The sequence below is a fragment of the Candoia aspera genome, chromosome 1 (genome assembly GCF_035149785.1).
Source record: "Candoia aspera isolate rCanAsp1 chromosome 1, rCanAsp1.hap2, whole genome shotgun sequence".
Taxonomy (NCBI): Eukaryota; Metazoa; Chordata; class Lepidosauria; order Squamata; family Boidae; genus Candoia; species Candoia aspera.
This window is the reverse complement of record NC_086153.1, coordinates 22,113,757-22,139,779: the sequence shown is the minus strand read 5'-3', so window position 1 is coordinate 22,139,779 and position 26,023 is coordinate 22,113,757. Positions and strand designations below refer to the sequence as shown.

General features: G+C 41.4%; 2 protein-coding genes across 3 annotated transcripts in view; both read left to right on the top strand.

Moving 5' to 3' along the window:
• KIF3C (kinesin family member 3C) overlaps positions 1–14,287 on the top strand; it is a 32,852-nt gene extending 18,565 nt beyond the window's left edge. Inside the window, exons 2-8 of one of the 2 annotated variants that reach the window (XM_063300192.1) lie at positions 4,297–4,398; positions 4,659–4,781; positions 8,006–8,124; positions 9,964–10,083; positions 10,962–11,097; positions 13,046–13,221; positions 13,807–14,287. In XM_063300192.1, coding sequence (XP_063156262.1) covers positions 4,297–4,398; positions 4,659–4,781; positions 8,006–8,124; positions 9,964–10,083; positions 10,962–11,097; positions 13,046–13,221; positions 13,807–13,900 — 870 coding nt within the window. In that variant the 3' untranslated portion in view covers positions 13,901–14,287. The remainder of the gene's footprint in view (positions 1–4,296; positions 4,399–4,658; positions 4,782–8,005; positions 8,125–9,963; positions 10,084–10,961; positions 11,098–13,045; positions 13,222–13,806) is intronic. The other variant, XM_063300200.1, reaches the window with a different exon arrangement.
• An 8,764-nt stretch (positions 14,288–23,051) lies between these two features.
• Positions 23,052–26,023, top strand: part of ASXL2 (ASXL transcriptional regulator 2) — a 75,648-nt gene continuing 72,676 nt past the window's right edge. The window contains exon 1 of the mRNA XM_063300181.1: positions 23,052–23,305. Coding sequence (XP_063156251.1) covers positions 23,249–23,305 — 57 coding nt within the window. The 5' untranslated portion in view covers positions 23,052–23,248. The remainder of the gene's footprint in view (positions 23,306–26,023) is intronic.

Below are 26,023 nucleotides of genomic sequence, written 5' to 3'. Positions count from 1 at the left end.
TTAAATGATCTGGGCATATAAGAGGTAACTAAGATATTGTATCAGGAGGGTCATCACACAGAAGAGAGAGTCAACTTATTTTCCATGACTCCAGAGTGCAGGACCAGAACCAATGGGTAAAAATGATAAGGAAAGAGGTTCAGGCTAGACATCAGGAGGAGCTTCATGACTATGTGAGCTGTCAGCCAGTGGACGAGTTGCCACATGAAGTGGAAAGCTCTTCTTCCCTAAAGGTCCTCAAACAGAGGCTGAATGTTATCTGTCAGTGCTGTAGTAGATCCTGCACTGAACAGGGGTTGGACCTGATGACCTCTAAGATACCTTCCACTTCTATGATTCTGTGAATCTAAGCATACAGGAGTTAGAGAGTGCAACAATAACCCTCCTTTTTATTTAGCTTCCCCATTAAGCACTGATGACAGCTTCTGAGGAAGGACAGCCCCTCCTCCCTGGCCCTGCTTCCTTCCTCTCCCTCATTCCAAAATATCTTTCTTCCTTCAAGACTCTTGGCTTGCATTCAGGTCTCTGCAGTATATAGCAGGATTTGACTCTATGTTTTGAATATTTTCTAGACCAGGCCTAGAAGTTCGCCTCTTATCAAGTTCTGGGTTTTCAGAAAACCCAATTGTTTTGGATAATCAAGATGTTTGGCACTTAAAAAGGAACATCCAATTGATAACTCCTTCGTTACTTGACAGGAGGCATACAACTTAATTTATTTCTTGTATAAGAGCCCCAGAGAAATCAAAGGGCATTTCTGAATTTCTTAATGGGTATTGCCCATAAACCAGACATGTCTTCCACCTACCTGTGTTCCATGACAACCCACCCCTGCTTGAGGAGACTGGCCAGTCTGAAATCATAGGCAGCTTTTCTTTCATGCTTCCTTCCTGGCCTTCTGGCTATTCCAAGAGACTGCCTGACTACCTTTGCGGTTGGGTTTAGCAACAGCTGAATCAGTCTCTCTCTGAATCCTCTTCTGCATACAATACAGATATAAGAGCTATGCATCCCAAGTTGCTTATCTCTATCTGTGGAATCCTTCTCTGTTAAGATGCCTGGCTAAGAACCTGAAGTTTAATTTATGAATCAGTCACATTCCTCTCCTTGTAGATGGGGAAAATATGAAAACAAGCAATTCATGTTGCCTTTATAGCTTCCATCAGATGGCTATTCATTTATCTCTCATCTGCCCTAATGCTATTGTATTGCCTACACAATTATCAAAATCAGCAAACTCCTCCTCATCACTTCAGCCTAAAATCCAGCATTGGCCAAACTAGGGTCTTGTATAAAGTTTATGGTGTGTGTATTTCTCTCTCTCTCTACAGACACACAGACACACACACACACACACAGAGGCAGTCCTCGGTTAACAACCATTCGTTCAGCAACCACTGGAAGTTACAACGGCACTGAATGAGGAGATTTACAGCTGGTCCTTGAAGTTACAGACATCGCAATGTCCCCACAGTCACGTGATTGTGGTTCAGGTGCTTGGCAACCAGCTTGCAATTATGACATGACAGCGTCTCACGGTCATGGGATCACCATTTGCAACCTTCTTTGCCAGCTTCCTACAAGCAAAGTCAATGGGGAAACTGGCAGGAGGTCACAAATGACAACCACGTGGCATCCCCACTTAACAACCCACAGTGATTCACTTAATGATGGCAACTGGAAGCACCAGTATTTCTGTCACTAAGTGGTGCAGTCGCATGAAATTCTGGGCCCAATTACCGTTAAATGAGGACTACCTGTATATATAAATCTATATATAAATTATTTGTGGCATAGTAAAAGAGGATCAACTTTGGTGCAAAGCAGGGTCGGTTTTCATGATAGAAGGGCATGGGAGATATGGGCCTTGCAGTTGCAAAACTGGAATCCCCAACCAAATAGTTACATGTCTTCAAGACAACTTGCCTTCCTTTCAAGTAGAAGATTCCAGTGTTTGTGTGGGAAGGAACTGCTCAGTGCAAGGCACACAGGAAGGATGGCTTGCAAGCAGGGTGTGCAGCTGCCATGTGTTGGGCAGCAGCTGTGTGGAAGGAAATAGTCCTGGCTGTAGCCCAGCACCATCTGGGATGTGTCAGCACCACAGCCTGGAAACAAAGAGTAGAGAGCTTGCTCTGGACTCCTTGAGTATCAGGCGGTCACAGGCAGTTTGAGCATTCCCACAGGACAGGTGGGGAAATTCTCCATCTTAGTTGTTTCTCAAAGCACTAAAATTAGGTGAGCAGAACAGGAATCATTAAAACTGTGATTTAAAAAGTAGACAATTTTTCTTATTTTCTCACTCTTGGACAGGAAATCCAAAATTCCTGATGGATGTCAGTTGAAAATGCCTTCAGAAAAATTCCCTCCATTCTACCCCCTGATTGACAGGAAACCCTAGCATTCCAGAGAGATGCAAATTGAATCTTGCTTCAGAATCTCCTTAAATAGCTTGTGATGTTACTAATGCTACTTATTTACATAGGAAGCTAAGTTTACATTTTCTAAATTGTTCCTTCTTTTCATAAGTCTTCTAGCCAGGAACTTAAATAGTGCTATTGTCCTTTGTTATTCCTTTCCATCAGATGGTAAAATTCAAGTTGTTTTGGGATTTCCCATCCCAACAGACTTTTACATTTGGCCACTTTCATTTCTTATAGAGGGGAAGATAGGTAAACATGAGCCTGTATTTTAACTGGGATTTGACAAGACTTTATCCCAGATCCAGATTTAACAGTTTAACCACAGTGATCCATAACTGTCTTTATGAGGCTATTCCAGGGTTATTTATCCAAGGTCAACAATATTGGGAGAAAGAGAAATTGAATGTACCCACATAGTCTAAAAATGTGGAAAACTCAACAGAGTTTAATCATCTGGATGGCATGAGAAAAGGCAGCCTGGTATATCTTTGAAAGATATTCTAAAAAGTGGAATTCTCAGGCCAACACCATTATATTTTTAAGCAGCTGGCTTTCATTTCACTGAGACTCATCAGTGTATCATGTCACAACCACAAGGACCAGACCCATCTGGCTTCCACTCTCTGATGTCATCCAAAATCTGCTGCCTAAGACAGCTGTGTCACCTTTGCTCATGGTAAGGCCATTTCTAGTCCTCTTATCCCAGACATTTAGATTCCTGTGCAGTGATAGTCACACTGGGAAAGAAAAAATATGTAATATTTAATTTCTATCATTTCACTTTTTAATAACTCAAAGTCCTCTAATCAGGATTGGGACCATGGTGCAGCAAAATGAAGGTGAAATCCTCCACCTTCGTGCTGTTTTTCTTTTTGTCCAGGGGAAGGAAGCATCACATAGCTGTAGAAACCTTCACCTGAACCATATAGGCCCAGAGACAGATGGTGTCAAAAGCAACCCGTCAGCTGGCTTGCCTCTATCTCTTTTTAATTGCTTTTCTATTGTGGATTTGGATCTGTGGTTTGTCCTGGGTCAGCTTTGTATAGCCAAGCTGACCCAGGAGCTTCTTCTCCTACACTTTTTTGGCTCAGGTGCTTGAAACCTCTGGTACCAAATGCCAACTTAGCTGCTTCATCTGGTCACTGAATTAACCCAATTTCTGGGTCTGCACAAACATTGAACCATAAAGTTAAAGACTGAGTTTGGAAAAAATGTCCAACTTGTTTATGAAATTAATCCAATGTTCTGATTTCACAAATACACTGAACCACAAACTAACCACACTGCTTATGCACAGTATGCTAAACTACAAAAAACTAATAAACAAAAGTAACTAAATTCAGCCCATTGTGCAAATGCAGCTGCTAGGTTTTTAACTGATTTGGTTAAGCAAGGCATGAGAACCCAGCCTTTGTAAATTGGCTTTTTGTGTGCCACCAGAAAAATATGGCTTTCTGAATAATTTAAGTGCAGTAACTGATTTGTTCCAAGTCCTGCATACAACTTCATTTCTCCAGTTACCACCTCAAGATTTGGCAGGAAGAGTTGAAGCAGGACACACCCACGCACTACTGAAGGAGTGAAGGAGGATAGAAAATAATCCAAGCCTTTGTAATCCAAGAATTAAATGGCCAATATCTGCTATAACAGTTTCAACTCACCAGTGTGTCTATTAAGTATTTGCTATAGCACTGATTACCTATTTAATCCTTTCAAATGAATTAAATCACTTGAGAGGGGGAATAACCATTCTCAAAGAGAACAAGAGTTTAGACATGTTAGGGCTGCTCAACTGTACATGCAAACACATGCATCCTGGAAAAAGGATGGAACCCCTTGCCATAGTCTACTGTTACGTTCCCCTTCTTGTCTTCAGGCGATGGAGAGCAAGTTGCTGATCGGCGGGAGGAACATCATGGACCACACGAATGAGCAGCAGAAGATGCTTGAGCTGAAGAGGCAGGAAATTGCAGAGCAGGTAAGGACCAACTGGGATCTGGATCTGCAACAGACCCCTCAACTTTCCTCTTGTGTATCCCATTCTTTTTCAAGCCAACATGAGACAAATGTGATCCTTGATCTCTTTCAAAATACAAGCAGCCTTCTAAGCAGCTCATGGATGCTGGATTGTAATCTTTTGTCTGTGGAACCAGTGGTTGCTGTGTCTGATAATACTCTGGTGGGAGATAGCAGCATTTTATTCTGACACTAAGGAATGTTTGGCCTGATCTGTTACAGAAGCGGCGTGAGAGGGAAATGCAACAGGAAGTGCTTTTGCGGGATGAGGAAACCATGGAGCTCCGGGAGACATTCACCTCTTTACAGCAGGAAGTAGAAATAAAAACCAAGAAGCTCAAAAAGGTGAGACTCCTGTAGAGATATAGAACATCGGAAGGTACAGCAGTGTTAGGGGGTTCCTTCAGAAGGTCCATCACAAGAGGTTGATAGCTCTCTTTAGATACAGGCTTATACATGTTTTAAGATTATTCTTTCCCAGGAGCCAAATCAGGAACAAACTGTCCCCTGCAATAGATAACAGCAGGATCCATGTTCAGTTGGCAGAAGCTTGTCAGGAATGTTGAGAAGACAAGGGTTCAGTTTTATGTTGCGATTAAGGCTGAAGAGAAAAGGGACGCGGTGGCGCTGCGGGTTAAACCGCTGAGCTGTCGATCGGAAGGTCGGCGGTTCGAAACCGCGCAGCGGGGTGAGCTCCCGTTGCTCGTCCCAGCTTCTGCACACCAAGCAGTTCGAAAACATGCAAATGTGAGTAGATTAATTGGTACCGCTTCGGCGGGAAGGTAACGGCGTTCCGTGAGTCGTGCTGGCCACATGACCCGGAAGTGTCCTATGGACAACGCTGGCTCCAAGGCTTTGAAAAGGAGATGAGCACCGCCCCCTAGAGTCGGACACGACTGGACTTTACGTCAAGGGAAACCTTTACCTTTACCTTTTAAGGCTGAAGAGAACTCTCTCATTCCTAATCACTTACCAGCTAAATATTGTCTTTATGACACCTTGGATGTATACAAAAACGGGTGTATATAGACTGAAGTGACTTCTAGAGAGGCTATTATGGGTCTTTGTGCACTCTATATTCAGAGACCTCTGCATCCCCCTTAGGAAGATTGTTGCTGATATCATGGGACAGGGTGATGTTGAGTAGGCATCACATAGCAGCATTGTCACTCAGATCAATGCTTTGAATTTTCCCATAGGAATGAATAGCAACTGTTCACATAGATGGAAGAAAATAAGACACACACTGCTGCTAGGAACCTAGATGAGTTTTACATTTCCCTCCTCCCATCCCAGAGTACAAATTATCCCACAGTACATAATGAAAGCTGTTAGAATTGGGACAGTTTCTACGTGTGTAGCCACAGCTGTTTTTTTTTTTTCCTTGCTGGAATCCCAGCGGGACAAAATTTCAATGACTTCTTCCATAGATAGATAACATAGATAATAGGTAAGTGCAAAACTGAACATTTCATTTGCACTCCGTATGCAGTCTTTGCTGTGTTTTTCTACACAATAGGTTTATTGCTCCTTTTTATAGATGAGGCATGGTAGGAAACAGTGATATGTCTTACTAATAATCATTAAGATACTGAAAATGCAAAAAAAAAAAAAATTATTCCGAAACCATTGTGCTCCTTCAAAGCAACAGCTACATTTTGGCCATTACAGAGGTCTGAGGAATAATACTAATTTCACTGAGAAACCTTTTTCCCCTGATTCTCGACCAGACTTTGCCCAATTTTAGCTGTCTCCAACAGGAGAAGTGATAAGATTTAACTAATAAATTAGTAAAGAGAAAGGGAGGCTTCCCTGTATATGATCTTAAGAACAGAGAACATTTCTTATCATAGTTCAGACCATTTGTCTAAAGTAATCTCTACTCTTTGGGTGGGCAATCTGTGGCTTTCAAGATATTGTTGAATTTCAGTACCCAGCAGTCCCAGCCAGTATGGTCAGCGGTGACTACCTTGGCCTCTTGTTCCTCTTTCTTGGCCTCTTGTTGCTGGGTTCATACAATATGCTAAACCCCAAGTTAACAAAACACAGTTGCTGTGTTGTCAAAACATGCTATGGTCAAAGAATTATATTATGCTTTCGTATGATAGCATCATTCGCACAACATGCAAAGAAAATGGTTGGGTTTCTGTAACATGCTAGACTACAGATTATCCAACCTGATTTTAGTCTCATCTATCATTTTGTGTGCTTGCAGCAGCTCTCCAGCCTCTCAAATTGTCTATGTGAAACTCTTAAACTGGTGCTCTGGATAAATATGTCTGATCCTTTAACATAGATAATAAGTACAATGTACATGTCTATCTGTAAAGCATGCTCCACTTTCAAGAGCAAATCCTCTCCAAAAGCCCTTTGTTTCTAACCCAGTGAGAAAAAAGATAATGTGACTATCTGAATGCACAGAATCTTAACTTTGGACATTCTCACTGCACAGAAGCAAGCCTAGGGCTCGGGCTCTTTCCCAGTCAGAGCCTATTCTCAGTAAGAAAATTTGAGACAAACAACCTGTGATGCAGTAAGTCGGTTGAAAGGTGTGTCTCTACAAGTGTCAATAGCAGGCACGGAATCAATGTATAATCAAAAAGCAAGTGAGCGTGCTGGAAGAGAGTCTGACTCGCAGCTGGTGTCAGTTGATTGTAGGGCTTCTTTTGGACCCAGGCTAAGTGCTATTCCGGAACAGTGATGGGTTTTCTCACCAGCTAGTGATGTTTGGTGGGAGAGAGGAAAACAAAGCCAGAGGAATCCACCAACTCCTGCCCTTAATGTGCCCTGCACACTTAAATAAAGAAAGGAACATTTGTCAGCATTGTGCCTGTTGAGGAATAGCGATCCCCGGGGGTAGGCTGGAAAATTTATGTATGTATGTATGTATCTATTCTTCAAATTTCTATCACTGCTCATCTCTCCCAAAAGGGGACTCTGGGCGGTTACGCCAATATATATTCTGCCAGCTCAGGGACAGGTACACAGCTTTTAACTTGGCTGTGAGGAAGAGCCCAATGTCTTTGTGAACCTAGAAAATCTGTGTGTTTAACTAGATTAAGGTTATCACATTATTGCCGCAACACAGTATCATTTGTAGTTTAACCCCTGAATTGCCCATTTAAGGGGTAAACAACTTTCAGGCCATGGGAAGTGTATAGTTCCTTCTAGCAAATGATTTACAGCCCCCAGATTTTTGCCAGAATGGTTGGGGCCAAAATGTTTGAAACCTTGTTAAAGCACCCCAAAATGTCTCACCTATTTTTCTAATTTGGGGAAATTTTAAGGGACAGAATGGGTGTCCCTTAAATTAATTTTACCCATTAGAGCCGCCAAGCCATTTCACTCCTTAAATCCTCTATCCCCCAAAGCAAAAAAAAAAAACAACCTTAAAATTTGGCTGCTCCCTCATTACTGAGACTTGGCTGCCTAGTAGACTTCAAAACAGAGCATACTTTTTAGGCTAAAAAAACGTGGTCCTTCAGCTGTAGTTCATGCCAGCAGGAAAGGTGAGGTGTGGTATCAAAGCTAGTCCGCTAAATAAACAGCATTTTTTTTGGATCCGGCAGCTTTATGCCAAGCTCCAGGCTGTGAAGGCAGAGATCCAGGACCAACATGATGAATACATCCGAGTGCGGCAAGACCTGGAGGAGGCACAGAATGAGCAGACGCGAGAACTGAAACTCAAGTAGGTGCCTTGGCAGGATTTGATAGGGTCCAGGGGCAGTCCAGTCTATGAGGATCCTAAAGAACAATTGACACTCTTGCCCATCCATCTCATTGCCAGGGCTGGTAGGCAGAAGGGGAGTGTGAAAGGACAGTTTGTGAGCAATGCAGATATGCCAAAGTGACAAGCTACTCAAGTGGAGAAATCAGGCCAGAACCAGCAGCTTTATAAAAAAGAAATGAAATCCTCTTGGTCTCCCTGTGTCACCTGACCTCTGCAAAGTAAATGCCCTAGGACCATCTTCTGGATACTTCTGGTGACAATGCTGAAGTGAGTCCAAAATTTGGCAAACAGCCCCGTTCTTTCTTCTTCCTCTTTTCTTTCAGTTGATTAACAAAATAAAATCAGCAATATACAAACCAACCAGGTTCAGTGCTGAAAACAAATAACATTTGAATTAGGGATAAAACAATTAACCTCATATGATGATGCTTATTTTTTTCCCCTCTCTAGAATCCTAAATAATTTTGATATAGCACAATGGCAAGGATTTTTTTTTTAAAAAACCTCCCATCTCTGTTAGAAGACATCACTCCAAAAAAAACAAAAAAGTGGGGGGGCTTGAAGGTATCCCTGAAGGAACAATTTGTCACCAAAGGAGCCAGTCTACAATTAAAATTCTTAACTGTGGGATGGTTCCTGAGGCAAGAGGTCATTTCTTCAGGGACTTTATTTTATTACTCCTCTGTGCCAGCTTTTCTTTCCCATTTCAAGGAGCCAGTTAGTGCTTTGTGTTTTCATGTTTTTTTCCTCCTTGGGAACAGTCAAGCTACCTATTACTGGTTGTGTTTTTATAATACCTATACCAAAGGAAAAGTTAACCAAGAACTGTACAGTATATGCCATCCAGTTCTACTCCGTAGTTCGTGCCTTGTTATCTAAAATTCAAGGGTTATCATTTTGGATTTGCTGAACCAACTGTTGAAGTCTTTGGTTGGCAGCTTGGATGGCACGATAAGCCCCAGATTCTAGTTAACAGGCTCTGTCAAATGATGAGTAAGGTGACTGGGCAAGTTTTTCTTTAACTCTTCTGGCCTAGCAGGGTAACCCAACCACTATGTGAAGATTTTTTAGAAGAGACATTTGTCACAAGAATATCTTGAGAGTAACTTTTTTTCTGATAGCATGGCCCAACCCCTATTATCTATCCACAGAAAACCCTGTTTTCATTCACTGTCTCTATTAAGTCCCATCTTTTCTCACTGCCTCTTACTGTGTCATTCTGCAACATTTGCATGGCACTGAACAAGGTTGCCAGTGCTGTGCAGAATATAAAAATGACTGCATCCCTGAGGAGAGGGAAATCATAACAGTTCAACCTCATTGACTCCAATGCTTCTCACTTTTGTCAGGCGATGATTTCCATTATCTCCAGCTAATGGCTTCCCTTCCACCATCCATTGGAAAGTTCTCTTCTACAGTGGATTTTGCCTCACGATGCTCTTTGTCCTACCCTTCATGGTACCTCTGCTCATGGTGGGATTTCCTTGGGAGGAGAGGAGATGATGCAGCCTTAGAACATATATCTGAGACTATCAAAGAGCAGGTTGCTATTGTGATGGAATCATGATGGGGTCAAACCATTTTAGCTGAGTTCCTTGGGTGGGATGATTTATCCCCAAATTCATTATAATTTACAATAGTATGAATTATAAATTTGAAAATAACTACAGTACCACTCCTCTACTTTGATTTTGCCCTCCCAACCTTTTACTGATGTAACTGCCAATTAAAATATTACAGAGCAGAGTTTTGTTGTTGCTTCTTTGCCTTGATTCTGACCATTTCCATTTTGTGTAGGTACCTAATCATTGAAAACTTCATCCCTCCTGAGGAGAAGAACAAGATCATGAACCGCCTCTACTTTGATTGTGAGGAGGATCAGTGGAAATTCCAGCCCTTGGTGCTGGCTGCAGGGGGGTGAGTCTGCAAGCTCTGTCCCTTTGATGCCCAGTCTCCCTGGGAAGGCCAGGCTGGAGGAGCTTCATGTAGATAGTGATTAAGAAAAGACACCAGTGGGGTCAGGCACAGGAATGGTAGCTCTTCCATTCCACCCACTGCTTTAAATCAGAGCCATACAATTTGAGGTCCCAGGGCCATGTGGGGCTCACCAAACTCCTCAAAAAACTTGCTGTCAAATTGTAATTTTTAATATGATAGAAGGAGAAGATGGTCAAATACTTGTGGATTAATCATATTCTGCATTTAATTTGTTTAATATTAATTCCATAAAGTTCAGTCTTAGTACTGTCTCTACCCAGTTTTTAGAGGTCCTTCCAAAAAGCTGTAGAAACCTTGGGGTGATATGAGGCTGGACCCCAGGGAAGCTCTACAGTTGTGATATGTATATGCAAGTATGCTGTTTTGGGAGCACTGGCTATGTTCCGTTTCTGTTAGTTTTTATCATTTTTATTCTTTTATTATTGTTTTGAGGCAGCCAGGGTTATGTTAGATAAGATGAGGAGCTATACAAATCTTTCTAATAAATAAATAAATAAATAACAAACAAACAAATTCTGGCATGCCATTCAAAGGACAAGTGCTATATATAACACTAAACACTGTCTGCCCCCACAGCAAAGTTGTATACTGTGTTGTGAAATGGTTGCAAAGATAAGACTTGTGAGGCAGACTGAACAGCAAAAAATGGAAGATGAGTTCTATTAGTTAAATGCCAGATTTTAGAGTAGGGAATCCTACATAGGCATATGGTGACTGAGGAACCATCTCCATGTTGCCACATGGCTGCTCAAGAGAAAATCCTTGCACGCTCTTTATTTCTTTTATACCAACAGTAGCAGCAGCAGCAACAGCAGTAACTCCACCACTGGGACCCAGATGAAAAAGCGGCCAACCTCCGCAGTGGGATACAAAAGGCCAATCAGCCAATACGCTCGCCTCGCCATGTCAATGGGGTCCCATCCTCGGTATCGGGTGAGAAAAAGGCTCTTAATGGAGCAGGTGAAGGGTTGGTATTTGGTGAAGAGAAGAGATCCCTGATAAACCCTAACTGTCTGGCTACGCAGCAAGCCATATTCCAATGGGGACTGTGTTTGCACAACACACTTAACTGGACACTGAACAAACCCATTTTCCAACAATATGTTGAATTAGAAACTAACCAAACAGGCTGAGTTTGCACAACATGCTAAAGCCTTAAACAACCTAACCAAGACAAATGCAAAACAAACTTAGCATGTTATGTAAATGCATGTCTTAATCTAGAGAGCCAGTTTGGTCTAGTGGTTAAGGCAATGGGCTAGGAACCAGGAGACTGTGAGTTCTAGTCCCGCCTTCGGCATGAAAGCCGGCTGGGTGACCTTGGTCACTCTCTCTCAGCCCAACTCACCTCACAGGGTTGTTGTGGGGAAAATAGGAGGAGGAAGGAGTATTAGGTATGTTCACCACCTTGAGTTATTTATAAAAATATGAAGGCTGGATAGAAAATAAAGTAAATAAATAAATAATCTAATTCAGTTAAGCCACATTTGTATCCCAGCCTTGGCAAGAAAAAAAAAACCCACCCCAACAAGCTGCTAACAAGATGTTGAAATCTGTGACAGAAGTAAATTAATTGAAAGGCAAGATTAAAAAAACAGTCAAATAAATGGCAGTCAGATCACAACAAGAAAACAGATGACTAATTGGATTCAAAGTATGAAAGATAAGACCAAAGAACTGACTGGTCAGACTTTCTGTTTTCATAGTGACCAGCCAAATACTAGGAGGAACCCATCAGTAGGATATGAGGGTAAATTGGATTCCTTCTACTTACGTTACTCAGCAATTAATATTGAGAAACATGCTGTCTCCGTTAATAGGGTTAATATATGGGGGTCATAACTAGCAGCCATTGATAGTCTGCTAGTAATTTTCCTAATCCCCTTCAAAAAGCTTTCAAGGTAGTAGCCTTTTCTATATTTTGGGTAATAAATTCCATCTATGTGCTTATAAATATGTCCTTTTATCAGTCTTAAATGTCCTAATCTTTTACTGGATGATCCTGGTTTATAGTATTATGCGGTATTAAGTTTTATGAGAAAACCTTTTTTCTATCTGTTTTTCACATGAGGCATAATTTTATACATCTGTGTTGTGTACCCTCCACTTTCCTCTTTGGGGATTTGTTCCAGTCCCATGAACATTTTGGTTAATCTTTTCTGCATTAGTGAGAACAGTAATCTAAGAAAAAAGAGAGTCAAAAAGTATTTCTGATAAACCACCACCTTTGTGCAGCTTCTGGAGATTATCAAAGAACAGATAGAATGAATATCCCCTAGAAAAAATACTTGGGGATTGGTTTAACAAAACCTTGACAGCTGAGGACTTCTGAGCAAAATGCAAAAATATGGGCAGGTTCATGTGAAAAGCCGTCATTCTGTAAAAGGCCATGGACTTAGACCATGAAGGAGACTGTTCAGGATTTGCTTAGTCATGTAGATGTATAGGATCATCCTAACTTAGCACTGTGTAGGGGCTATGTATTTATTTCAATTATTGCACACTTAAATATGTGTAATAGGCGGTAAGAGTAACCTTGAGGAACAGGAGGAAGAGCTGCAACCAAGACAATAATCAGATAAAAGAAATTTGAGTCCAAGGCAGAAATGTAATTTGAGAAAGCATCTCAGACTTGAATCTCCCTAGTTCTCTTGCAGATAATGGGAGGGAGGGGGGAGGCACATTCAGACTTGCAAGATTCTGTTACTGTAACCTTATAATAATAGTATTAGCATTCATAACTTCAGTTTCCTAGTCTGGCTACTTGAAGAGCTGACAATATGTTGAAACAGAGCTCTGCTTCAGCTCTGTAATAAACTGGCCTCTTGATACTATCAACATCATTCTGCCTTGCTTTCTTCTTCCAACTTCATCACCAAAGGCCGAGAACATCATGTTTCTGGAACTAGATGTCTCTCCACCAGCTGTATTTGAGTTTGAGATCACACAAGACCAAAGTGAGCAGGACCCACGAGCATTGCATTTGGAGAGGCTGATGCGCCTAGATAGCCTCCTGGAGCGACCTGCAGCATCCCGAGTACGGAAGTCACGATCTTGGTGAGTTAGTGAATGGAAAGCAGACATAGATGGCTCTTGCCAGAATCCTAGACTCTAGTGCTAGGCTCAGTTCTTAACTAAATTGTTTTGTGGCATTACAAAGACAAATAAGCAGGAATGAGCCATGGAGAGTACAAGCCAAGACTGAGGAAAGCTGGTCAAATAGAAGCCTAGTAGTCACCAACACAATGTTCAGAACTAGAGTGTGACCTGTCTCCAAATAGCGTTACATCTACAGTATGTCTATAATATCTAGCCCATCAAAATAGGTTGGTAGTCTATCAGAACCAGTGTGGTGTAGCACTAGAGTGCTGATTAAGGACTGGGAAGAACCAGGTTCAAATCTCCACCCAGCCATGAATCTTACTGGAAACTTTGGACTAGTCATTATTTCTTAGACCAATCTATTTCATTGAGTTATTAGGATGTAGGGGAAGGCTACATCAACTGCTGTTGTTCTTTTTCTCAGATGAAAATTCTTGGTTTTTTAAGAGGCGAAAAAGAATGCTTTTGACAGAGAGAGGAAAAGAGAAGGAAAATGTGATTCCTGCTCCTATTTCTTTTTTCTTTCTTATCCCACTTTAGGTGCCAGACTCCTCGCACCTTGCCATCTTCAGCAACACAAGTGTCCCTAGCCTCCAGCTCACAGAACCCTTCTGCAACCCTGGCTCACAAATAACATCCCTTGAGCCTTTCCCCTTCCTTCAGACATGAGGACTGCGCTCTTTCTTCTGCCACTGATTGCCTCTGAGAACACCTAGTCCAGGGAGAGGTGTCCCCTGCACTAATTCATCTTTGTCTTTAGCTACTTTTTGTGTGTGTGTGTCTGTACGAGATGATGGCTCCCTGGGATCCACATCCCCAGCCCTCTCTGGATCTGTCACCCAATCACCCTATTTATTTAACATATTTATTTATGGTGTGTCTTTGTGATGATGCGGGGTTTCCAGCTGAGGAGCAGCCTCAGATGGTGGAAGGTGCAGTGCTGCTGGCTTTCCTGTTAGTGTTGGGGAAGTTGCTCAGTGCACAATGTTTCTAGAAGACAATGCTTGCTTTTTCTTCATTCCATGTACGGGGGCAATGGGAAGATGAACAATCTACACTTAGCTGCAGTGGCAGTTCTGTCTGTTTCTTTTGGACTGCGGAAATCAGTCAACTTTGATGAGTATACTATGCAGTGAGGATGATCAAAGTGGGCGAGTCTCAGGGGCAGGATCTTGGTCTTACCAAAATATACGGATTTCCTTCTGCTTTTGCAATAAGGGCACAGGTCTCATTTCATCTTCTGTTCAAATCCTCTCCATCTACCCTCCACATACAGATGTTGCAGAAAGGTAGCCTGGGCACTGATCATGCAAGCAGAACTATAAGAGGGCTAACAAAAGCACCTTTGTGACTTGAGGAAACTTTCTCAGCATCTGATTCAGAAAAAGACAAGACAGCTTTAGGCAGCTAACAATCGAAAAACTTGGTCAACTTACCAAGGCAAGGAGTCACCTGTATTTTCATTAAGAACATTTTTGTAGCTGAAAACCAACCATGTATGTAAAGTGGGGAAAGGGAGCTGAATGCCCAGTTATTTCAACAGAGCACAGGGAATGGTATAATTTTATCTAGAAGTATGTTCCAATTCACCAAGTTCCTTTCAGTGGCAACTGCAGGTTTAATAGAGCACCCAGCTTAATAGTGACAAGAATTTTCTGGCGCTAAACTGAGACTAAGAGGAAATAATGGAAAAGCCAGTTGCACTTTGGCTTATACTTAGCAGAATGGCTGTCCTAAAGTTGGCCATCCAGAGGAAGTTTCCTAGGAGTAACATAATTTTCTGTGGAAAATTTCAGGTTACCTCTGGTAGGGAACGTGACTGAAGTTGCTAGCACTCAGCTGTACTTGTTACGTTGTTGGTAACCTTAGCTGCCATGTTTCCTGGTATTAATATGGATGGGTAAACCCAGAGTTACCCAAACCCAACCATATAAGCCACCATGAACTGCAGAAAAATATCAGAGCAGAGGCCTGCATTAGAGGTTTAGAAAGCCTAATTTGATTAGCTTTTATGGGAGTGGAAAGAGAAGGAAGTCTTGAGATTGATGAACGATCCTGAATGTTCTGTCCAATGCTGGCAGTAATTTGTGCTAGAGAAAGATTCTCACCTCTTTGTGCTCTGAGTCCAGAGCACTGATATGCCTGAAGGAAGAATAAGAAGACATCTAGAATCAAAAGAGCTGTAGCACAGAGCTGGGCAGATCCAAGAGTGGTGACAGTGGTCAACCTGTGAAAGCCTATCATCTGAGGCATTTAACATTTGGGATTTCTGACAAAATGATTCTCCCAAATCATACCAGAATACCTTTTGGTCTCCTTTGTATATACCTTGCTTTGTCCTTGCAGGAATACTTCTGTTCTAGGATTCTGTGGTTCATAGGAACTGTTTGCTTCCTCTGGGATCAAAATTATTTATTGCCTTTCATCCATTGAGAGAATGATAGTAGCATAAATTCTCACCATTGTTACTTCATCTATTCTCTCAAACGAAGCAAGCATTGTAACCTGGGTTTAGCAAATGTGAGTACAGAACTGAGGGAAATTGCTATTCCAAAGTTATTAACCTGGGCTCCATGTTTGTTTTATCCACTTCGAAAATTGCAAAGTTCAAGCAGTAGGTTAATGTCAGTCAATATGATAACTTTAGTACAGAAACAGCAAGAGGACATTTTCTGGGAAGTTTTTATTAACATGATACAAAAAAGGCTTTCTAGAGGTGGTAATGTGGTAACTGATACATCACCGTGTTATATAATTTTACCATGTAATTATGCCAATCTGTCCTTGCTTTGTTGACCCTAAAGTCCCGCTCTCCCTTTTGTACTTTCTGTTTATAGTAGCTACTGGCATTCCTATTATGCTTGCTTGCCATGCCTTTTTATGCTGCACATGGCTGATGACTCATGGGAGCTAATACAGGAACACTGTTAAAGATCAAAAGCAACAAAAATGTTCAGGGATGATAGTTAAGAATTTGGCAAGCCAGTTAGAAGCTAACTTGGCTCTCAGACCATAAGAAGAATATGTTTCTTTTTTCCCAACTCTTAAAGGAGACACATCTCCCTTCTTCACCAAAAGGTGAAAGTAGTTTGAATACACTTAATCAATGCTTCCTTGCCTTTGATTTCCAGAGTCTCTTAAATTCCAAATACCTTGGAATTAGGATCAAGCACATCCAAATGGATCTTCTAGGTTTACTTTACAGCACAATGGTCACATACAGAAAGATGAGGCACTTCAAGGCGGGTCAATTTATTTGTGGGCTTAAACTAATTAATAACACTTGAATTTGCTATAACTGGCCTTTTCGTCCTCTAGAAACTATTTGCCATGGACCATAAAAGTATATGAACTGGAGACCTGTGAAAACAAAGGAGATATGTCCTTCTTGATAGCAAAGGCCATACCATTGCAAAGATAAGAGATGCTCTCACAATGGAAAAGACACCTAATCAGAATTTTTCCCATCCAACCAGGACTGGAATTGGATGCAGGTAAGCTGAGGCCAGTGGTTCCTCCTGCATAATCACATGTTGGCTCTGGAAATCTGGGGTCATTACTAGACAGTTAACCACATCTAGCATTTTGAAGCAGTGAGTCTGTCTGCACACAAACAAACATGGGGAAGAACGACACTTTTGGCAACGTACTCCTACTCTGGCCATATATTCTGTGTCTGAAGATCTCTCCTACTCTCAGTCTGCTGCTGTGCTGCCAGTAACCTCAGATAACTTCCTAGCACAAAACACAAGAACAATTGCAATGAAATACTGTAACCTAAGACAAGAACTGATTACTGATAGCTGTGGCATCCCTTCTTCTTCTACAGTGGGGCTAGGATGCTCCTACAGCTCTGCTGCATTGCTGCGACAACCTCAGATGTAGATTTCTGATGTTCTTTGTTCTTTGTATGTCAGAGAGTCTGTATTTACATATGAATGTATGTGGTATGTATGTTGTGTGGGTATGTATGGGTGTCCCACCCAGGGAAAATCATGGGATTTCTGTCTATTTGGGTGATTGGTGAGGGGAAAAAAATCCAGAGGGGAATAAAAAATAGGAGGGAGTGGTTGGTTGGCAAGGTGAGGGCCTCTACTGGGACCAAAATATTGTGCCTGTTGCTGTGGTGATTTACTTTGGCAGTCAAAAGTTGGTGTACGGTGGCCCATGCTTGTTGCTCTATACATATGAATATACAGGACATATTATGCATAATATATTACACATAATGTACTAGAAGAGGTTGTTGTCCCAACCCCCTCTGGTTTTGGATGGATACGCTTTTCAATACACTGTAATGTTGCTTTGATTTGGTGCAGGCCTGAAGAGTGCTGGGCAGCGCCACAACCAAATCCCAGCCATGACAATAAAGGAATGAGCATTGTTGAAAACTATCTCTCATTTATTTGCCTCTCTCTCTTTTTTGTGGTAGGGTAAAGAGAGAGGGAGATGGCCCCCGACCCATTATGACCAAGATATACCCTTCCAATGGATTTCTACATTATGATCAGGAGAGAATACATAATATTCAAATAAATATGTGTTATCTGAAATTAACGCATACTGATTTGAAGAATGCTCCATTTAATAAAATGGGAGGCAATTCTAAGTAAACAAAACATAGGCTGGTTCACCTAACTTGCTAAACTCTAAATGGGTCAACAAAACACAATTGCTGTATTCATTAAATGTTCACTTTCTAAACAAACAAACCATATTATAGCTTAACATGATTATCCGATTCACCCATTATGCTAAGACTGCTTCTTGGTTCTCCCTAACACAATAAAGTATAAACTACCATTCCAACTTTAGCTGAGTCTAGCATTTAATTAAGCTTGATAAATAGATTAAGTTGTGAGTTCAGAAAAATAAGCAGTGATATGATAGAGGAAGCATTTTACTATATGATGTGCATTCCAAAAGTCTACCGTCTGTAATAATTTTTAAATTATGTGCAGGATTTAATCAGTTTGTATTAGATGCAGAAATATTTTAGGCTCCATCAAGTGCAGTTACAACAGAGAAGCATGGTAAATTGCCTTCTCAAGACACAAGTCTACCTATTTCATACAATTGCTTTTATATTGTGGGAAGGGAGGGGAAGATAGGTTGGTTATACAGATGCACATTGTAACTGAGTCTGAAATGCTGGTTAAAAACAGTCTGTAGAAGATTAAAAAGAACTGTATGCCTGCCCTGCCTAATTTTGTTCTCCTTAGTACTTTCCCACTTAGTAGCAGGATCCACTTGGATTGCACTGCGCTCACCTAGTTCTTAAAGTTTATCAATTCATGATGTGACAAGGAGTTTTGTTCCTTCAGTATGTTATATAGCCATGGACATAGGATTCAGGGTAGCCAGTAATGTGAGAAAGTTTGCTGAGAACAACAAGCTGTTTATTGATTAAAATAAAAAGGGTAACGAAGTGGTCCAAAAGGATGACTCCAATCGGGGAGAAGAGAACAAAGTAAATGCAAGTATGGCACACGAGAGTAATAATATGTACCAGAGCACAATTTCTACACACTGAAGTAGTCTGTTGTGATTGACCAGACGTTGACTTGAAAAACATTTGAACACTTAAGAAATTAAGTATTACACAATGTTACATTTCTGTTAAAAGGAGATGGAAAGTTCACTTTTGCTTGTGATACCTTAGTTAGGGATCCTGCCTTTACACACTCAGGAAACCCTTATTTTATCCTTTTACATATTCCAGATATTATCCCTCTGTTAGTATTCAAGTTCCAAACTGATGAGTCCTAATATTAAGTCCTGTTTCCTGCTCAGTAGACTGTCTCTCTTTGCATGTATTGGGGCAACTCCTGTGGTCTTGGTCTTTCATTGTTGAGTAAAGCATTCTCTTCCCAACCAATGCAGTCTTGAATAGATTGGAAAATACAATCCCTAGGTGTCAGCGAAAGAGACACAGTAAATAGGTAAACTTTGTTAAGATCTTTGACCAGCATAGCAAAGAAAGAGTTTTCGGTATCTCTTTGCTCCCATCTAGTGGTCATTTGAAGTTGCAGCTTAAATAAGGTAGCCCTGGTTTTCAATCTACTGGACTACACATATAAAACAGTCATACAGATATACGGGATAAATATATGGATAAACAAACTGGAATCTATACTTTCTGGGATTGAGAACAATATATACGAGAGTTAATGTTTTAAAGTGTTTGCACAACATGCTGAACCTTAACTCTGAATGGATGCACATGCGCTGCCATTTTACTCTCTTCCACCCCACCCACTGCAGCCTTAATTTTAATAAGGGTCAAGGCTTATTGGGCTGTCCAGAGCCAAACTGGCCCAATTTTGATTTGCTCAAAAACTTTCAATTTGTACAAAACCAAAGTGACATTTTGGGATGTGGATTATTTAGCAAAGCTCAAACTGGTTAAAATACAGTATGCTACAAAATGGTGGTCACCAAGAAAGCTTTTTAGGGTTTAGGGTGTTGTGCAAACATAATTTAAAGAAGCCCCATCCTTTCTTCATTGCAGCTTATGCAAGAGTTGGAGAAGATACGCTTTTCAAATTTCTTGGGAAATTGTGATAAGGGAATGGGAGTTCCATATATTAGCAGAGTGACAGAAGTTGACAGATGAGCTGCTAAAGAACAGGTATGGTGATCTTAATGGAAGGTCTTGGTTGTTGGAGTTAGGGCTTTGAGCAAGAAAGAGCAGCTGATTTTAGAGAAAAAGGGATATAGAATCCAGCCTTCAAACCAGATTTCTAACTAGTGGGCCATGTTCATGCAATGTTGTACGCTTAGCCTGCTCAAGAAGAGTAGCAGAATCATTTATACATTATTCTAATATTAATCTTGGTTATATTTTTCTGCCTTAGTGTGTTGTGAAAACCAAACCATTTGGTTCAATTACAGCTCACTATATAGTGCAAGACAGCCAGTTTGGTGTAGTGGTTAAGGTACCAGGCTAGAAACCAGGAGACTGTGAGTTCTAGTCCTGCCTGAGGCACAAAGCCAGCTGGGTGACCTTGGGCCAGTCGCTCTCTCTCAGCCCTAGGAAGAAGGCAATGGCAAACCACTTTGAAAAATCTTGCCAAGAAAAACTACAGGGACTTGTCCAGGCACTATATATGTATATATAGTGCAAACTCAGAAAATGGATTCATTCAGTGACCAGGTTCAACAGTATTAGGTTCTGCCCAACCTAGATTCTATATATTAAGCCAAATAGAAAACATCATTTACTAGAATACATATTTTAAAGGTCTTTCTGTTCTGCAAATGTGCTATGCAGATTAAAAAGTGTAATTTCTGAAAATATATTTAGTGCCTTTAGAGTTCATGAGTTAGGCCAACTGAGAAAAAACAGCCACTGAATGAACTGGCTCAAAATGGCATCAAACAGAATTCCTTCTTTTTTATATTTTAAACAAATCCCTAATGACCATTTCTCACTTAATCAACCATTTGTTGGTTTGTTTTGCTACTTTGGTGAGATTCTGCTTTCATGCTCCAGTTACTACCAGGCAGGCACTTGGAAAGAGATGGTCAGTTAGAATGTACCTAAAGCCAAAAAAGATGCACAAATGCATAGAAGAAACTTGCATAATAAAAATGGAGAGTGACATACTAGCTGCATTCACAAAACCTTAATCTTCTTACTGAATTACCCCATTTTTCTGGCTTTGGGAAATACAGCTGCAAGTAAAGCAATATTTCTGATGCTACCCTCTGAAACCTGCCATCACACAGGACTTTTGTCCCATGACTTAGCCTGCAGCCAGATTGAAATAGATGCAGAAAATCTGTTTCATCCAAGAGCGCTTAGACTTATCTGCTGTAATATGTAGGTCACCTTGGCAAGAAAAGGAAAATTTACCATTTTCTGAAGCTATTAAGTATCAACCAAGAGGGAGCTGGATCTAAAGGAGGAGAAATGGCACAAAGTCATACACACATTCTGGCCACATCTTCAAGGTACACAGAAACAAACTGACCCAATAACACAAAACAACGTACAGCATCAATTTCATCTCACACCCAGCTCACGGCAAGGGTAATCTCCACTCTTTTCTTCTTGCTCCACATTAAAAGTAGTGTTTTCTTGCTGTGCTAAGCAGTCTGTCTGCCATGTGTCATTCCATTGTTGGCAATGTTTCTGCTCCAATTAGCTCATGTGCTCCGTGGTGGAAATGCCCTTCCCCTCTAGTCCTTGCCCTGCATGGCCATTTCATCCTGAACACATGTTCAGCTAGCATGCTTCATCTCCCAGTTTTTCAGTAAATCAAAACAACTCACGCACTTGGTGAACATGCAAAGGCTGCTTAAGAACCTACTGGTCAAGAGCCAGGACATTCCAGTCCTCCACTAAGATTTCAGCCTTCATCTTGCCTTGTGTCCCTCCAGGGAGGGCTGAAGCCAACTATCTCACCCTTACCAGCTAGTGATCTATCCATAAAAAAATATGTATTATCATTATGAATGCAAAAATCCAGGTCCACCTTAGTGAGTGGCAGATATAATTTGAAACGGACCATGGAAATACTGTAATGGCAGCCATAAACTCCTGAATTCATCAGATAAAGTGGCTTAAAATGTTGAAGTCCCCTACACCAAGAGCTTCAGGATCATCATCGCTACCAGGACCAGATCCATCAGTTTAGGCAGGAAAGCTGTTGGGCACCAGGGACACAAATACACATCTGTTACTTTCTCACCTCCAACATCACTTCTGAAGCCCTCAGACCCTGCCCTGAATGCTTGGGATCATAAATCAACTTTTCTGTTTTTGGGGTGGGATAGTTAGTGCTTTACAGAATAAAATGGTGCTTGATGCTACCCACTTCACATCACGAATAGTGCTACCTATGGTGGAATATTGGTTTGATTCAGAGAAGGGGAGGAGAATGACAAGCCATTACAGAACGGATATTTGAGTCCTGGGAAAAGAGAAAACACAAGAAAGAAACTGAAAACAACACCTTGATTGCGTTAGGTATAGTTGATGTAAAGAAGGGCTTTGAAGATTCTGATAGGATACTCTAACAGAATTAAGGTGCTTTTCACACTCCTAGGTCTTGCTTCCTGACCTGTATCGATTCAAGGCCGTGATATAACTAATACATCCGCCTTCTATTTTCCCCACACCACCCCTGTATGATGGGTTGGGCTGAAACAGAGTGACTGGCCTCACCCAGCCGGCTTTCAACATGCCACGCCAAACCAGTGTGGGCCGAATTAATCCAATAAACCACGGCTCAATGACGCCCTACTTAGTGTGTTGTGCGGACACAACTCCGCGGGAGACCTCCCAATTGATAATCATTAGGGACCACATGGCAATGGGACTGCAGCCAGTACTGAAGCGCCTCCCTTCCGCCACCAAGAGGAGAAACGGGAAGGGCCGGGCACTGAAGAGGCCCGAGAAGGGCTCGGACGTCACACCCTGTGACTTTGCACGCAGGTTCCCGCTGGGAATCAGTGTATAGCGGCGCCTCCGCTGACGATGAAACGCGTGCCAGGACTGTGCGCATGCGTCATCCGAGAAAGCTGGCCTAGGCGATCCGAACCTACCACACTGGGTAGAAGGCCACGACTGTGGCGTTTTTCCGGTCACCCGAACGACGCATGTGCGCCCCTCCCTCAACGCCTTCTTCTCTGCTGCAGGGCGGAGCCGCCTGTCACGAATCCCCTTTGGCTCCACCTCCGTCCCTTTTCCTATACTGGCAATGGGCGGGGTTACGCGGTCAGTTGGCGGGCAGGCTGAGGAGGAGGGGTGGAGGCATTGTCACGTGATTACTGTAGGCTTCCCAACATGGCGGCTGGGGTAGCTGCGGGCGTTGCAAGCATCAGGATTTAAGTAGCAGCAGCGGCCAACCCTTCCTTCTCTTCCCCCTCCCACGACAGAGACCCCGCACCGGCCTCGGACACGCCCCCTCCCCTCGTGTCTTCATTCATTCATTCATTCCATCGGTTGTTCGGCTTCTGCCAGTACCCAGCCGCCATGAGGGAAAAGGGCCGCAAGAAGAAGGGCAGGACCTGGGCAGAGGCCGCCAGGACGGTACGCGGGGTTGGGCTGCGGGGGGACGGTATGGGTGGCACCAGTTACTTTTCCCTGCCTTTGAACGCATTCGTCACGATTAGGCAGTCTTCCTCAAGGTAGTGGCCTCTGAAGCTGTTGGGCTTCAGCTCCCATCGTCCTTAGCCTCCATGTTAAGTGCAGGTGATGGGAGTTGTAGTCCAGCAATTCTGGATGGTTGGGAAGACCAGAGTAGGATACAAGGAACTCTTTTTTTCCTCCTTCCTCCCATCTCCTCGCGCTGTCTCAGTATTTGCACCAGAACGAGTTTTTGAAGTGTAAAGGATTAAAAACCCACCTCTATTTCTGCGATCTGGCAGACTGTTGGGATGGGAAAACAGCTGCTGCCTGCCATATCTCTCCTGTTCTCCGGAGTACCTGCTGACTGGTTTACTGGGTGAAGACCAATCTTTGTTGTAGAAGAGTCACATTTGCTTTCAAGACTAGAAAAGATCTCTTAGCATATTTTAAGACTGCTGATCCTTTGTGTCAGATACACCCATATTTCTCACTGTTTTCCAGTGAACCAAAGGCTAGCTCTTGATTAATGGCTGAAGAGACATTAATAGCAAAGTCGTTGGAAAACTGCCCCCCCCCCATTTTCTAGTGCATCATGGTGATCAATCACATTACCAGAGTGATCTGGCAGGGCAGCCCATTACTTCCATGACTTTAAGATTACATCTGAGTATTTGTATATGTGTAATTAAAAGTTTACACTATAGTTAGTTACAGAAATGACGTTTTGTGACTGTAGTGTCTTAAGAATGTTAGAAATTCGGATGTCATGCATTTTGAAATTCTAACTCGTTTCTTAATGAGCCAAACAAGTAAATGAGTCTGTTTCCCCTACCTGAAATTACTGTGCACCAATTTAATTTCTGGTTTTAAAAAATTCATTTTACACCTCTCATTTTCACAGATAATACAAACTTTCTTTTAAATCTTAATCCTTTTGACATTTATTCACCTGATTTTTAGTTAATTCTGGGTAGAATGCACTTTCACGTTTCTGGTCTTGATGATAACATAAAATGCAATATAAACCCCATTTTTAATCAGCAACTCTTAATGGGAGAGGACACATATACCAAGAAAAGAATTGTAGCTCCTTGGCAGAAGACCTGCATTGCATATGGAAAATCCCAGATTCAATCTTCCATTGGCTGTGTTAGGAAAGAGCTCTAGTTTAAAGTCATGAATAGCTGCTGTCAGCTAGTGTAGCTAGTACTAATCTAGATGGAGTAATTTTGACCAAGAAAGCTTTCTGTGTTCTTGTGCAAGCTATTTGGATTCATCATTTGTTTTGTTGTTCAGTTAATAATGAAACACTTAATACTTTGTAGCAGCTTTGTAGTATCAATTAATGAAATGATAAATGTCCGCACCCAATTTAGTCATTAAATGGGATAGGGAAACATATTAATTTTTCCCTAATGTCAACCTGTGTATGTAAGTTATATATTTAAGATTTTGTGCAAACTGTCGCAATAGTCCCAGCTCCTCTTTGTTTCATTGCTGCTGAAAAGTAAATCTAAATTATATATTTTTATTTTGGTAGAAGAGATTGGGGAAGGCTTTAATCTTTGATATCAAAAATAAAATATGTTATTTTATTTTTCTAATGTAGCAACTGCAAACAGCTCTTCTTTCTTGTAGCAAGATATTACAGGGACCCCGGATCCTAAACACTGATGACTTTTTAAAATCACAGTTGAATTTAGGCTTGCTCATAGTGACTATCCAGAAATTAGCCTTAGCTGGATTGGCAGTTTGCATTTTTAATTTTTTGGGAGCAGTACAATTTTCTGTGGCCTGAGAATCAATCTTAACACACATCTTCTGATTACACAAAACAAGAGGTCTCTAGATTTCAGAGGGAACAGAATATACTTATAGATCAGATCAGGGTGGAATTGAACTTGGACCTCCCAAATGCCAATCTTACTCTTTAACCATAAAATCCTCATGTTCTTAAAATCTTCTGATAAAATGTATGAGTGTTTAAATGGCGTAGAAGGCCTGTAATTAATCTGAATGTTTCTGTAGTTGAAGAGACTAGAAGTTCAAGATAGTAACATTCTATATAGTTACTATATAGTTATAGTTATATTACAGAATTCTATATCCCCAAATATGTACAGAACACTTCACATTTATTTCTTGTTGCTTTCAGGAGCTAGATGAAATCCCATTGAGGATGAAAGAGGGTGTGGAAAAAGCCATGCAGATGTGAAACAGCAGGCACTGGTTCTATTTCTGTTGCCATTGGTTGGAGCCAATTAATAGGAGGCAGAGAGATGAGAATGAATGATTTATTTATTTATTTATATTTCAAATTCCTATCACTGCCCATCTCTCCCGAAAAGGGGACTGGGTGGTTAGCTATTCATGTATTGTTGCATGATCTACAACTATTGTTACATTTCTTGCTATAGTAAAGTTAGAATTCATGGATTATGTTCTGTATGTGCTATGCTTTCTTTTTCAGGCAAGTTGCCAAGTACATATGCATTACAGGTGGTATTGCTGTGTTTCACACTTTCAAGCTGCCAAATACTAAAGTTGTTGCTTTGTTTCTTAAGCATTGCAGGAAAGTTACCAAATGCAAAATGTGTTCTATTGTCAGCCTTTTCAAGGTAGGCCATGTCAGTAAACAAACTCCAGACAAAATACTGGAATTCTCTTTTATTGATACAG